This window comes from Agelaius phoeniceus, chromosome 8 (assembly GCF_051311805.1).
Source record: "Agelaius phoeniceus isolate bAgePho1 chromosome 8, bAgePho1.hap1, whole genome shotgun sequence".
Lineage (NCBI taxonomy): Eukaryota > Metazoa > Chordata > Aves > Passeriformes > Icteridae > Agelaius > Agelaius phoeniceus.
In genome coordinates, this window is record NC_135272.1 from 15,561,316 (window position 1) to 15,576,209 (window position 14,894).

The 14,894-nt window shown below is 39.5% G+C and overlaps 1 protein-coding gene across 1 annotated transcript in view; it reads left to right on the forward strand.

Annotated features, from left to right (window-relative positions):
• The window catches only part of LOC143694633 (uncharacterized), a 175,470-nt gene that overhangs the window by 91,165 nt on the left and 69,411 nt on the right, over positions 1-14,894 (forward strand). Inside the window, exon 4 of the mRNA XM_077182075.1 lies at positions 8,170-8,286. Coding sequence (XP_077038190.1) covers positions 8,170-8,286 — 117 coding nt within the window. The remainder of the gene's footprint in view (positions 1-8,169; positions 8,287-14,894) is intronic.

Below are 14,894 nucleotides of genomic sequence, written 5' to 3' on the forward strand. Positions count from 1 at the left end.
TGTGCTCCATTCTACTATTCAAACTGCTCCTGTCTTACTAACTCTCCCTGTTTACATCTTAGTAGGAGGCTCAAATGAGCTGCTTTTCTTCCTTAGACACTGCAATAACAAAGTCTCTCTTTCAATAAGTGTGCCTAGATTCTAATTCACTTTACATTTACTCTTTTCTTTTCCTGACATGCTTCTGCAGTGAGGCAGACATTTTATTTGAATTGAAGAAAATTACATATGAATATTAAAAAAAAAAATAATCTGTACTTACAACTTCAAGTTTGGAACAGTAAAAATGCAATACATTAAAACGCATTTATTTGATCCTTATAATAATGTGAGTTCAATAGTATTTATATGTCCTTAGCTTTTTATGCCTGGAGTAAAAGGTTGGGTGGGTGCTACGGAGTTGAGCTGGTTGAGAGTGAAGTTAGATCATGAATCTTCTTTATTTTGAGTAAGGTCAGCACTAAAGAAAACATGGAGAATTGCAATTTTCCATTTCTGTGTTTTGACTTTTGGGAGACTGTGAGGTTTTTTCTATACAGAAATTATGAAAAGCCGCAGCTTTTATTGTCTCCAGAGTGGAATACCTGAATGAGAGTTAGGCCATGAGTATTTTGGAAGTGGCAGACAAAATCCTCAGCTGCCCAAGTGCTGTGTGCAGTGCACAGCTTGCTCACTAAATAACTGAAAGCAGTGGAAAAGGAGCAGAGCCCTGAAGCCTGGAAAGCCTCAAGCAAACAATTTGAAACAGAAATGTGTTTGGGTTTTGCAAGTAGGAATATGCTTTTTGGGGTTTTGTTTTGTTTTATTTGGGGTTTTTTTGGTTGAGTTTGTTTGTTTTTTGTTTTGAGTGTGAGGTTAATTGGACAGTTGAGATTTTTCAGGTAGTCTAAAAACTATAGAACTCTCTAAATCTAAATCTTCCCTCCCAATTATACCCACTGACTGTCATTGATGTCATTAAGGGAGTGCGCTCAAAAATACTGATAATCACCATTTAAAATTCTGATCTTTGAAGTTGGATTGATGCACTAGTGAAAAACAGAAGATACTGAATTTTCAGCCATGAAAGAAAATTCCATTTTTCTAGCTTGTCTTATTTTTGGCAGTCAGGTTTTACACTTTTTTTTCCTATAGGCTTTATTAATACTAATTGAACTTGATGAATGTTTATAAAGAACCCGATCCTAAGTATTTGGTGCTTACATAACTTCAATTAAAGAACATACCCTCCCACCCACTAAACAGGCACTATCACAGCATAGCTTTGAAGTCTAAACACTTGTGAAATGAAAAACAAGGTGTAAACTGTCCTCCACTTCTCCTCCTCCTCCTCTTCTTCAAACCATTATATCTCAAAACATTTGCAGTGCAAAATACTTCCAGGCACTTTTCAAGCATCACAGGGAATATTACTTTGAAAAGAGAATCCTTCTCTCACCTTAGTCTAAAATAGTTTATGTTTTTGTATTTCACCTTGAAATAAATGGTTTTTTCTTTGTTTAATTTCCTTTTTCTAGACTGTCACCAGCTTTTGCAGGCTCATGTCCATATCACAATGTCACAATTTAACTTATTCTTTAACGGTTTTTAGTTTTATTAGAGAGGCTGGCATTGACTTGGGCTAGAAACCAACCATTTTCTGCTTCTCAAGTGTTTGTTTGCATGAAATGGTGTAATGCTCTTGTGCACTGTTTTTCCAATCTTCAGGCTTCCACCCTCCAGGTTTATATAGCATCACCTTTAAATAACTCTATCTTTTTAGTAAAACCTATAAAAAACTGTATCCTATAGTTGTCCAGAAAGTTCTCTCAACTCATTTCGTTCCACTGTGAATAATTACTTTTCAGACTCCTGTATACATTGACATACCTAGATTTTTGTACCTAATAACAAATTATGTGTTTGTATTGTGTATATTATTCAGTTCTTGATCAAGGAATTGAATCATTTAGTGAGGAATAAGTCATGTGATGTTTACAACTACTTTTGGCCAAAAAATATAAAAGAGTTTCAAGATTGTCAGGAGAACCCGAAGCTTCTCAAGAGCTGATTGTATTCACCTCACAGAGTGGGAACTCATTAAAATAAGAAGCTTATTTAGATCATCTTATGATCCTGGCATGGTGACTTGATGGACTGAGCCAAGACTCCCTGGACAGTTTTGTTGTTCTGCTGAGTTCTTGTATCCAGCTGGCCTGGGGTTCTGCCTGACTACTCCAATTTATGTGTGATGTTTCCTTCAATTATTTGAAGTTCTGTGCAAAGCATCACCAGGAGAGAGCCATATGGGACAATTCTTTCATCTGCAGGAGGTCTCTTCTCACAAAGTGTCTTCTCTACTGAAAAAGGGTAGAATTTGCTTCTAAACCAGGAGCTACCTGGGGAAGCTGCTGAGACACCCCTGTGCCACTCTCAGTGTTATTGAAGCATTGAAGGATTCAGGAGTGCCTGTCAGGTGGTAAATGCTTGGCACAGGCTGCCTGGGGGAGTCTCTGGGACTGGCTGAAGGTCTCACCTGAGAATTCCTGTAGCAGTCGTGCTGTGCTGAGTCAATTAGGGTTTCAGCCAATCACCTCCTCTCAAGCTGCTCCATTTCTTCCCATGCAGGTGGGCTGCTAAACTTCCTGGGTAACATCCTTAGTTCCCATGTGTTTCCTGACAGCATTTTCAGGTGCTAGCTCTAGTTTTACCTAGTACTTTCTGGAGCTTTCAAAAACAAACACACAAACCACACAGAATTGTTTACTGCATTGGGGTACCGTGTTTCTCTGTGCTTGGACCTGATTCTTCTCACACACACGTGCAATGTTGCCATCTGTCACTGTATTTTAAGGGGTGATTCATGTCCTCTAAATGAAACAGCTTTGCATTCCTCAGCACACAAAATTTCAGGAAAATAGTAATATTTAATAACATGCTACTCTATTCATTTCTGCATAGCTGTTCTAAATGAGAAAAAGGTGGTGTAGAATATAAATTGTGAGATTTGCCTGCCTATAGGATTTGGATTTATTTAATGTGAAAACTGACATTTTTATACTCCATAATCTGAGTTTTTCATCTAACATGACTAAAAAACCCCCTTGTCATTATGTATTCCAGGTAAAATTTGTTTTTAATAATGCATTGAAAGTTTCAGAAAAATCAAACAAAACTGAGCTGAAAGGAATTGCACTAGCAGAAAAACCTTCAAAGCAAACCCAATAAGGAGACAGAAAAAAACCAAAGTATTGTGACTTAGATTTCTGAGAATATTTTTTATTTGCAATTGACTTAAGGTTTAATGCTTAAAAAAATGAGCTGAATGATGTGTAGTCAAAAGAAAAAATTCACATCAATTCAGGACTCTTATCAGCACGAGAGATGTTTCAGAACAGGCTGTTTAGGTAAACAGCTGTCTTGTTTATGATCAATATCTATAAGGAAGCGTGATGTAATGGTTGATTCCAAACTGTTTCCAGTCACTGTTTCTGGTTAAGTAAATGTCATGAGTAGGTATTTATCAGGCTGCTGTGCACTGCAGCCCTTCCAGCACCCAGGCAGCGTGCAGTGTGTTTGTGTTTGCACCCTTCCAGCACAGCCCCCAGGCAGGCTGCAGTGTGTGTCAGAGCCCCCAGGCAGGCAGCAGTGTGTGTCAGAGCCCCCAGGCAGCATGCAGTGTGTGTCAGAGCCCCCAGGCAGGCTGCAGTGTGTGTCAGAGCCCCCAGGCAGCATGCAGTGTGTGTCAGAGCCCCCAGGCAGGCTGCAGTGTGTGTCAGAGCCCCCAGGCAGGCTGCAGTGTGTGTCAGAGCCCCCAGGCAGGCTGCAGTGTGTGTCAGAGCCCCCAGGCAGGCTGCAGTGTGTGTCAGAGCCCCCAGGCAGGCTGCAGTGTGTTTCACTGGGTGTTCCACGCTCCACAGAGTGCTGGAGAGTCACTTTTGGAACTGCTTGCTTGTGCATTTTCTCTGCCTGGGGAGGAGAGCAGCCCAATGGAACGTATTTCCTTCTCACAGCTGTGTTTGGAGTTGTTTGGCTGTGAATCAGAGCATGCCGAGTTGCTGGGATTTCAGTTTTAGTTTTTCCAGCTCTGATTGTAAGCTCATGATTTTAATTAACTACTTCTCTTTTCCTCGTAATTAATTCTTGCTTTTGCTTTTATGATCCCTTAGCCTCACCCTCTATTTTTGGGTTCCTGTAAAGCATACATCATTGTATTTTCGGCCTGCATACGCAGTTTGTCATTTTGGTGCTAGTCCAAACCCTCAATTAGGTAAGCCATATGTTCAGAAAAGCAGTTTCAGAGCACAACACATCGAGAAATCAGAGCCCTGAACTAAGGTTCAGCTGATTCAGTCACTGCTGCCCACCTCCCTGATTTGAGTTTGGTCAGGTGCAGAGCATTTGGGGTGCCTGCTGAACTGTTCTTGGCAGCCCACAAACTTTAACCTCTCACACTGGTAACACTGGTCACTGAGCCAATAAGGATTTGTTGTTACACAAATTTTCTGTTTCTGTTGCAATCCTGAGCCACTGCTCTTTGCAGTCCTCCACTTTTCCATAATGCCTTATGGTAATATTAAACCAGGAGAGTGAATGAAGACCTGGCTTTAAGCCCATAAGAAAGCCAAATGTCTGGCAGGGATGTGCAGCTGTGGGAGGTAATGCAGGTCTTGATTCTAGGAAGAATTTAATGCTTTGTTCCTGGTTGGTGTGGTGGGCTGAAGGCAGCTCATGCTACCTAAGGAGAACTTTATTTTCCCAGTGACCTCCAGATCTGAAAAGTGGAATTAATCCATTGCTGCTTCTGTGTGAATAAAGTACAATAATGATCAACTGCACATATGCTAAAAGCTGTTTGGTGACTGCACCTGCTTGAGCAACATTCCTAAAATCAGGTTTAGTCTCTCTAAAAAAAAATCAGTAAAGAAAAATTGGGTTCCTCAATGAAAATACCTAGATATTGGGTGATTTGTTAAATCTCACAGTTATGTAATTGCAGTTCTGGCATAAAGGCACACAGAAGTGCAAGAATCAGCTCTCTGGGGATACCAGTGAAGTAACTTTTAAACTAAAGGGTACTTGATTAGCATTCTTAAGTAGACAAAGGGGATCAATAAAGGCTATACAAAATATTACAGGACATTTAATTAATAAGGAAATTAAGAGATCATTAAAGGATCTTTCTTTGATGAATTGAAGTACAGCAGAAAACCTTGGGAAAAGGAGCAGAAGTGGACTCCCTCAAGAGGCAATACTTAATTTGCTCCCTGGAGTATTGTGGCTGATAATTGCTCTGGGAAATTTCTGAATTATGACAAGAACAAGAAATTAATTTCATTGCAAATATTTTTCTTTTATAAATTTTTTTCCAGCTTTATAATAAAGGACTCCAGCTACTCTTGGCTAGAATATGGTAAATTTGTGAGAGATTAGGATGATTGTACAGTGTTTGCTATGGTTCTGTGTCTGTCACTAAAGGAATGGAGTTAAATAAAACTTGGGCAGACTAAAGCCCGTGGCATTCTTGGAAATCTTATGGAGGGAAAGATGGGTGTGAAGGGCAATATTTATCTGCAAAGATTATTTTGGGAAGTAGTGTCATGAAGTGCCCAGACATAGAAGTATTCTGGTATTATTTGTCATTTTTGTATTAGTTTTTTAGGAGAAATATCTTCACCAGAAGGTTTATGTAGCACTGGAACAGGTGTTCCCAGGAAGAGGTTTAGTTGCCACTCCTGGAGGTTTTCCCAAGAGGTTCAGGTGTGGCACTTGGGGACAGGGTTCAGTGGTCGCTTGGCTGTGTGTTACAAAGGGTGTAATGGAAAAGTCCTTGCCTTTTGCCAGGCTCTGACAGCAGGCAGGGGGTTTATTGAGGCAGCCAGCACCCCAAAACCCCCTCTCTCTCCCAAGTTCTTTAATAATGGCTGATTCAGTCTATTATAGAGTGAATTATTTATTTAATAGACACAAAGCTAATAGGCATGAGACTTAAACTAATACTACACGGGAATAAGGACCAAAAGAATCTAATAGTAAACAAGTACAGCACTGGGTTAAAGGTACCTGTTGATGTTACAGCTAGCAAAGAAATAATGTAACTTAGCTTTCAGTGTACCTTACCATCCAAGGGCTGGTGGGGCATCAAGATCCTCACCCAGGGAGAAGTCTCAAACCCTTGTTAGGGTGTAAGAGGTCTCTGTGATAACTCTGTGTCTTTTCTAGGTTGTAAAGCAGCATCTCTCAGTCAAGAATATTTCTTGTATCTCTTCCCATATCTTCTACCCAGACTAAGATGTTGATTCTGAGCCCTTTGGGGGCCAGAGATGCCCATTTTCTGGGCCTTTCAGCCCAGGTTATCTCTTTATGCACCAACTGTCTGTGGAAGAGAGGCTTGGGGATGTACATGTCCTGCCACTCTGTGCTGGCTTAGCACTTGGAGCTTGAGCTCAATGACCTTAAGGGGTTTTACAAGCCAAATGATTCTGTGATTTCCTTTTGCAGGGTCACAGTCACTGAGCCAGCCCAGGATTTGTATCACTTGTTGTAATTTGTCTTCTGGAGAATGTCCTGCACTTGGCTTGCAATCTGTATGAATATAACATTTATGATCAAAGGTTCAAGAGAGAGGTGTGAGGTTCTTCCCAGTACAACTGGATAGAGAAGGTTATACATGATCTTCTTTGTGTAAACATATAAGTTTTATTTTCCCAGGGAAAGTGGGGAAAAAAGGTTAAAAAGAAGAAATTTTCTTAAAGTTCAGTTCATATGAGCAAGCCAGAAAAGCTAGAAAGGCAGGAGGTTAACTTCTTTATCACATAGAACATTTCATATTAACATCCTTTAAATCTCTGTAAATTAGGAGCTATAAATGATCTATCAAATGATTTATTTTCAGAAACAATATTTTATATGTCTGTTATAATTTCTACCTCTTTTAACCTCATTAAAATCCAAGGAGAGCTATTTTTTATGGCCAAGGGAATAGTGAAGGACAAAGTAGTGTCTGCCATTTTAATATAGGAAAGCAAAAGAGTTCTGCAAGTCATTTCTACTGAGAGATGTAATTGGTGTGCAGTAAGTCTCATGAATTATCATTGTTATGAGAACTAAAGGACATTGGATCAGCTAATTAGGACTTTACAAAAGTCTCTCATATAGCAACCCCAAAAATTAATTGGAAAAATATCTACGTGATAATGTTATGCCAGTATATTCACTTAGGATATTCTAATTACTTCCTTCATTTCATTTGTTTCACTTTTTCTTTTTGCTTTCTCAGCAAAACTGACAATTTCCATTTGTTCACGCACATATTGCTGTAGGCATGTGTGCTGTATTTGAGAAGGGTACATTTTATTGTTGAATTTACCAAATGTTAACTTTCATTGTGAAATTATATCCATTGTTAGAGAGGGATTATCATTAAGTCACCTAAAGTTCCTCCTGTTCTGGTTGCAGTAAAACTGCTTTTTAGCCACCAACATATTTGAATTAATGCAAAAGAAAGAGAACGAGAAAGGATTTACTTTATCTGTAGGAAATAGCCAAGTTTTGGTGGGAACATAGTTTAAATCTTAGTTTTGTAAATCAATTTGGTTTGACATTATGACAAATGCTTGATGTGTTATGATCTTAAAACCCTCTAAAGACAAAGTTGCTGCAGAACTTAGTGGTTTTGTCCACTAAGATTAGAATTTTGAAAACCTTTGGAAATAGGGAGTAGAGCTCATGTTTAAAGGATCCTTTGAAAAGTCAGTGCTGAATATATAACCAGAGTAAAAATGACTATTTTGAGGTTTGGGTTTTTCTAAACTTTTGATGTTGATCTGGTTTTCCCTGATGGTCCTTACCTGACCCAGTCTCAAATCTATTTTCCTGCTGTTGTCCACAAAGGTATCAAGTAATCCCCAGTGGGCACTGTAGGTTCGAAGAAATGTGTGAGCAAGTTAAACTCAGGTATTTTAAAGCTATAGGGTAAGGCAGATAGTGCAGGATTGGTGATGGCAGCAGTTGACACTGAGACAGGAACTCTTGAAATAAATGGGAGAAGCTGATGGGAGCAATAAAATGCAAGTGTGTACAGTGTGCTCTGCTCTGACCTGCTGTCATCACCGCCTTCCTAAAACAGCTCCAGCTTATTCACTTCTATGTCAATTCTAACAGGGAATTCTTGGTTTGATTTGTTTCCAGGGGTTTTTCTGCTGTGCTCTCCAAGACCGTGGCTGGCAGGCTGGGAGGTGCCTCAGGATTGTCCTCCCTGGGTGACCCTGGAGCACTGTGGAGCTGCTGGAAGGTGCAGAGGGATGGGTGAGTGAGGGCAGGGGAGAGGGGAGCTCTGTGTGAGGGGCAGCATCTGTCAGAAGAGCAGAGAAACCCTGGCACATCTGAGATGTGGCTAAACAAGGACTGTCCCAGGTCCCTGGACACACTGCAGGCTCTGCAGTGCCAGGGTCAGAGCAGGAATTTGAAGGGAAGGTCCTGTGCCATGCTTGTAACAGGCTGAGGGGCAGTGTTCCCCTTCCCACTTTTGTTTCATTTCTCTAGTTCATGGCTTGTGCCTCTTGTCTGTCATGATGAAACTTAAGCTGTAGATTTTCAGCTGTGTTGGGTCTGATGTCTGTAAGGAAAAAAAGAAAGGCAGAGGTGTATCAAAGCTGGGGGTTGCTGAAGGGAGCAGCAGAGAGAATTTCTTCCACATTTGAAGTAGTCTATGTGACACTCTGGCAGATAGCTTCCAGTCCTCCCTCTCTTTCTTTGCATAGCTCTGCATATCAGCAAACTGAAATACCTGAAAATTGATTGTGTCCACATGGAAAATATTTGAATTCACTTAAAACTTCCAGTAGGTTTATTCAGTAATTGAGATTTAGTTTTTCTGGAATATTTGTTTAGTATCAAGCTCAGATTCCAATTCTTTATAGAGGTATAACTGGAGAAAATAATCTGGAGTCCTGAACAGGACTACTTGAACTGTAGTCAAGTTTTGTCCATGTGACAGAAAAGTAAATGACTTCTGCCATTCCTTTCAGTATCTGTGGCAAATTAAATGAGCTGCAAAATAACTTTGTCCATCTGTGAGAAGCGAAATAGGTCTACAGCTATTTTTAAAAGTTTGTGTGAGTACTAAGGTAAATTGAATAAATTAGTTTTAGGATATAAATTAATTCTAAGCATTTGCACAACAGATTAAAATGCACTTTTGCTGTCAAGCATTCTGGTGATAACTGATAAGGAAATAAATATAAATATGACTGATTGAGAATAAGCTGTTTGCGAGACAATAAAGAAGCAAGAATTGCTTTTTAAAAGCAAGTTGCTCAGTTTCCTGCTACATTATTCTCCTGTTAATAACAAAGCCAAGTTACTGGGTATTGCCACACAAACTTTTACCTTTTCAAACTGTTTGTTAGGTCACCTTGTAAAATCAACTATTATACTATCAGTTGTGCCTGCCTACTCCAAAATGAGTCACCTTTCAGGGAAAGGGTGTTAAGGGTGACCTTAATAGTGCTTTCAGCAATTCCTTTTCTGTCACCAGGCAGGTTCTCTGTTACAGCATGCAGATACAGTCTGTGGACAAAGGTTGTGATTGGAGTTAAGGATACTCTTTTTCTCCACTTTGCAACTTCTTTAATTTCATTGAAAAATCTCTACTTGTTCTAGAGTAATATTTTCATAGTGTTTGAAAAGATGGAGAATTCACTGTTCAGTTTTAACTGGAAACAAAGGCCATTAGTAAATCACTATTTTCACCCCTCCTTCTACCAGAACTATTTTCCTGGAATACTCATGACTTGTATTGTATTAGGGTTAGTAGCAGCACAGAGCAAAACATGTTTTTGATTATGCAATAAATAAGAATTTCAGTTGTGTTTAGTGCATATGAAAGGTCTTATCAGCTGCTATATTAAATAAATTAACTTTCTTTTAATGTAGTCCCAATAGCCTTTATTATGATTCCAGAACAGTCCTTGTCACTTGCCAGTTGTTCTACCATTATGTTTAAAGAATATTTTCAGGTGATTAAGTGTTCTCCTAATTAGCAATTTGCTTGCTCATACATTTAATAATTATTTTATAACTGGATTAATTTTCTTGCAGAGTTACCCAGAGTTTTTTTTTTTTTTCCTTCCCTTGAACAAAGGTTTCATTTGGTACTGTTTTCAATGTGTAGATTTACAGAATCAATCTTAGGGTGTTAAACTGTGACCTCAGTCCAAAAGTGGAGTCATGCACCTAATTTTAACTGTGTAAGTACACTTTTAGACTTCAGTGGCAATGAATAGTTGTTTAAAGCATGCAATTGGGAATAATTGATATGGTGTGGTATGGGGTTTAAATCTGAGTCAGAAGCACATAAATATTATGGGTCTTGAATAAGAAGTTGATTTAACAAAAAGTCGTAGTAGGAAAATTGATTTTTGGGGTATGCTTTATTGATATGTTAATGTTGATAGGAGGGAACCTTACAAATTATAAGGACTAATATCATCCAGAAACATGGTGTTAATGAGTTTGGGAAGTAGGAGAAAGAAAGTAAGAAAACAGAAAAATACACTCTTGCTATGAAGTCTATTAAGCAGACTTAATGCCCACAGCTTTCTCACTGGCTCTTTTATTCCAGTTTATTTATTTATTTACTTACTTACTATTGATCTCCCAGCCTGTGCTATGGGATTAGTGTCTTTTTCAAATAAAAGTTTACAGGCCAGGCTCTGTCCTGTCTCTTTGAACATTCTCTGCACTTGGATCTTTCATTCCAAGCTGTTGATTTGTATTCCAGAGAATACTTTTTCCTTTAGATGCACAGCTTTGTTTTGAACATTCTCACTAAGCCTGGTCTGTCCCTTTGCACCAGGCTTCTGTCTCAGCCCTTTGCCAGGTCTTGCTGCAGCCATGGTGTCCCACTCTTTGTGACAGTGTGGCCCTGAGTCAAGCTGCAAGCCTGTCCTTGTCCCAGCACTGTTGTCATGAGCAGCAGTGACACCCCAAATTTTCTTTGGGTGTTGTTTATCAGTCCTTATAGGCTGTTTGTTCTAACATTGCTTCCCGTTGTTTTAAAAGTTAAAATCATTGAAGGCATTTCTTGGAGCCCAGCATTCCTGCCTTCCCGTTGGGAGGCAGTTATTCACTAAGAATCACCCATGGATTTGATTTTGCACAGGACAAAAGGAGTCAATGATCATCTTGTTTAATGGTTGAAGGAATATGGAGCATGACAGCCTCTGAGACCTAGACAAGCCCTGTATCAGAGAAGAAACAGCAGGGTTTTCAGTTGCTGTTTTTCAGTTGTTGGGTTGCAGGCATAGTACTTGTTTTGTTTGCCGTTTTTGACATGCCCATGTGTTTGGTTGGCTTCTGCTGGAGAAGCCATTGGTGTGTTCTGAAGTGCACAGCAGCTCATGCAAGGCACTACAATGCAATGGATGGGGTTGTTGCCATATCATGTATGAAGGGATTCCTTTATGTTCTGTGCAGTGCATGTAGGCTGCCCGTGTTCACAGAGTGCTCTAAGCAATCCCAGCATCTGCTCTCCTGGGAGTACACTGCTCTGTCACTTGGTGTCAGCTCAGGAGCCACGCTGGGCACTTGTGACAATTCCATCTGCAATGCTTCGCTCGGCAGGCAGCCTTGCTGGGCCACGCTGGTTCCCTCGTGTGTCACCTTGTCATCTCACAGTGCCACATCATCATGGAGCCAGCTCCCCACGTTCTTTTCCCCTGACAGCAGCTGAAAGTGCCTTTCATCTGGAACATGGCTTCTGCAGCACAAAGGGCCATCTTAGTAAACAAAACAATCTGCCTTTCCTGCAACACCTACTTTGTTTCCTGCTGATTTAAAAATGATTTTGCAACTTGACTGGGAGAAATGTCCTGAGTAACACTTACTGGTGAAAGGTTTACATAGTTTCTACTGGAAAACCATACTTTAAGTAAATTCACCAGTTTGCATGTGACAGTGCTAAAGCAGTCTTGTTCAGTAATACAAGATATTATGCACTGCTTGCAAAACAAAATGTGGGTTCTCTAAAGTTTGGAAGCATGTCCAGGTATCTGGAATGTGCTTCTGGACCTCAGAAGGGAGGGAGAACAGTGAAGACTAATCTCAGTTGCTCTCAATCCTAAATAAGTTAATATGTGATAGTTTGGGGCTAGGTTCTTTTGGTTTTGGGTTTTTTAATAATTTTTTTTTTTTGTGTCAACAAGTAAAGATGCCAGTGCATAATTTGCAAGTAATACTTAACAGATGGTCATGATCTTTTAAATTGCTTGAGGTTGGAACAGCATAGTATTCTTATATATGGATTAGTATCTAGGGAGAAATGAGGCTCATTTGGTCAGGAAAAGAATCTTCAGATAAAACCAAATTACACTTAATGTGGCTGCTTGAATGCCAGTAGCATATGCAACAAAAGACAACAATAATAAATAGGTTTTTATGCATATATTTTTGGTGGAGAATGAGAAGGTGATAATCTTGGAATTGATTTTCATTTGTAGGGTTTCTTAAGCTCAATGGAAAGTAAAATGAGAGATGGTTTTAAGACAATCTTTGTACTTACCTGTAAAGATTTATTCAAGGTAATCAGACAGAAAGTGCTCATCAAGATATGCAGTTTTTAGGAGAAATGTCCTATACCATGTTTGTATAATGAGGAGTAGTGAAGTAGATTTTTTTTTGCCTTTCATTAATAAATAAATGTAAATCCATAAATAATTTTAAACCCCAGGGTCCAATAACCTTCTTTATTACGGTACCCTTCTCTGTCCTAGATAAAGGTTCTAGGAAAGAAACTTTTGTCATTTCCCAGCTAAGAATTAGGATACAATGAGGGGAAAGAACAGTGGCTTTTCTCCTCTCCCCTGCTGCAATCAGAAATCACTGAGTGTTTTCCTCTCTCAGACGTGAATCTACTGAGACACAGAAGCTAATCAATGACACAATGACATTGGAATTTCTCAAGACTTAGTTAAAATCTCATGGAGATTCCTTGCGTTGAACACCAAATTCTCACATATTACAGCCTGATTGACCAAACAGACCATAATAACCTTGCCTTTTACCCTGGATTGTTCCAATCAGATCTTCAAATCCCTGAATACTCCTTAGAGCTGATACAGATGTGATTTATTGAATGCCTAAATAGAGTTGCAGATTTACATGATGGGCTGTATTAGAGCTGAAGGAGACATTATGGAAACATCATTTTTTAAGATTGGTAAATAATAAGTTCCTCTATAATTGAATGGCTGACTATGGTACAGAAAAAGCCAAAGTTCCCTGCATCTAAAACTTGAAACAAAACCTGGGGAAATTCAAGGACCTGTGGGCCTTCAGGTTCTTCATGTTTTGCTCTGAAACAATGTACAGAACATTCTGGGTGCAGTGATTTGCACAAGTCATTGCCCACTCAGCCTTGGGCTCAGTTGGGTTTATAAGAAGTGGCTGCTTGATGAGCAGAGTTGTCCCTTTCCCAGATTGCAGAGAGAAAGCAGCCTGGTGGAGCACATGCTTTCCTCAAATCCACATGTAATGAACCCTGGAGGAGGAAGGAAATCCAAGCAGATATTCAGGGGTTAGATATGCCCATAACAGAGCAGCAATTGTGTCAAATTGTGCACTAGTTCCATTCCCTGCATTGCTGTGTACTTGACATTGAGAGGAGATAAAGCATCATTTACTTCTTGCCTCAGGCAAACTCATCTAAACACCATATCAAGTAAATATTCAATAGAATATTGCTGTTCATGTGTTTGAAATATGATGAAATATATTCACCCCTCAGAGTTCCTGTGTGACAGACAAAGTCAACTCAACATTTTCTGTGAAGCTGATGAGGCACTGCAAGCATCCATTTTTATTGTATATCATAATTCTCAACAAGTGAGAATTATGATGTACAATATTTTCCCATATTGTTGAGGCATTTCATTTAATATTTACCTATATTCAGTGTATGGGTTTTCCTTGATTGTGCCCAGGAGGGGGAAAATATTTTCACAGTAACTAATGGTCTCTGGTTTTTGTAATTCTAGTCAAATTGATGCTTTCTCAGACTGAAGGAACAAGAAGGATAGGTATTGACAATAGATACTGGAAAGTAGGACTATGAAAAAGGCAGAAATATGAAGAGAAATAGCAGCACTGATCAAATGAGATCAGCTGTTTCTTTCAGTTTTAATCATAACTCAGAGCTAGATTCTAGGGAGTAATGAAAGATGTTCCTGTTAAGAATATTGGGTTTGCCCAAGAAGACTCAGCAAACCAGGGAGGCAGATGAACTGGTTTGGTTTGGGGAAATAAGGCCTCTGAAGCTCTGGAACTAGGGGGGGAGGTGGAATATTGTGAACACTGGGGTAAATCTGAGAATATAAATAATTTTATGGTTAGAAAATAGTTTTCTCATTATAGCTTTTGTCAAGGTTAGGACATGTTTCCCTGGTAATGAAAAACATGGTTGCGACCAAAAGGGTAATTTTCACTTTCTTAACCTCTGTTGAAATGCTCAACCTCAATTTTCTTGCTATCTCTAGACAGAAAATGACAAACCAATATAAGGTTGTACAGTCACCTTGAAGTTGGCTGCTCCTGATGTTCTGAGCTTCTCAACTTTCCTTTGGGCTTCACCACTCTGGGCCAATTCATTTCTATCACCAAATCCATTATCCTGCTCTCTTCCTTCCTGTGCTGTAGCAGTTTCCAGCCTAATTAAACAAAAGATTAATGAGGGGATAGCTGTTCTAGCTGTCTGAGGCCTGAGTTGAGAGGCATCCAGTTTGAAGGCAGCAGCTGAAAAGCTGAATTGGATTTAACAAAGATGCAGAGAGTTAAAAGTGCTGTGCCTTTGCTCCTGACAAAGCTTGACTGCTGATTAAACAATGCAGTCCCTACCCTGGGAAGCTCTAAGCCAGGCT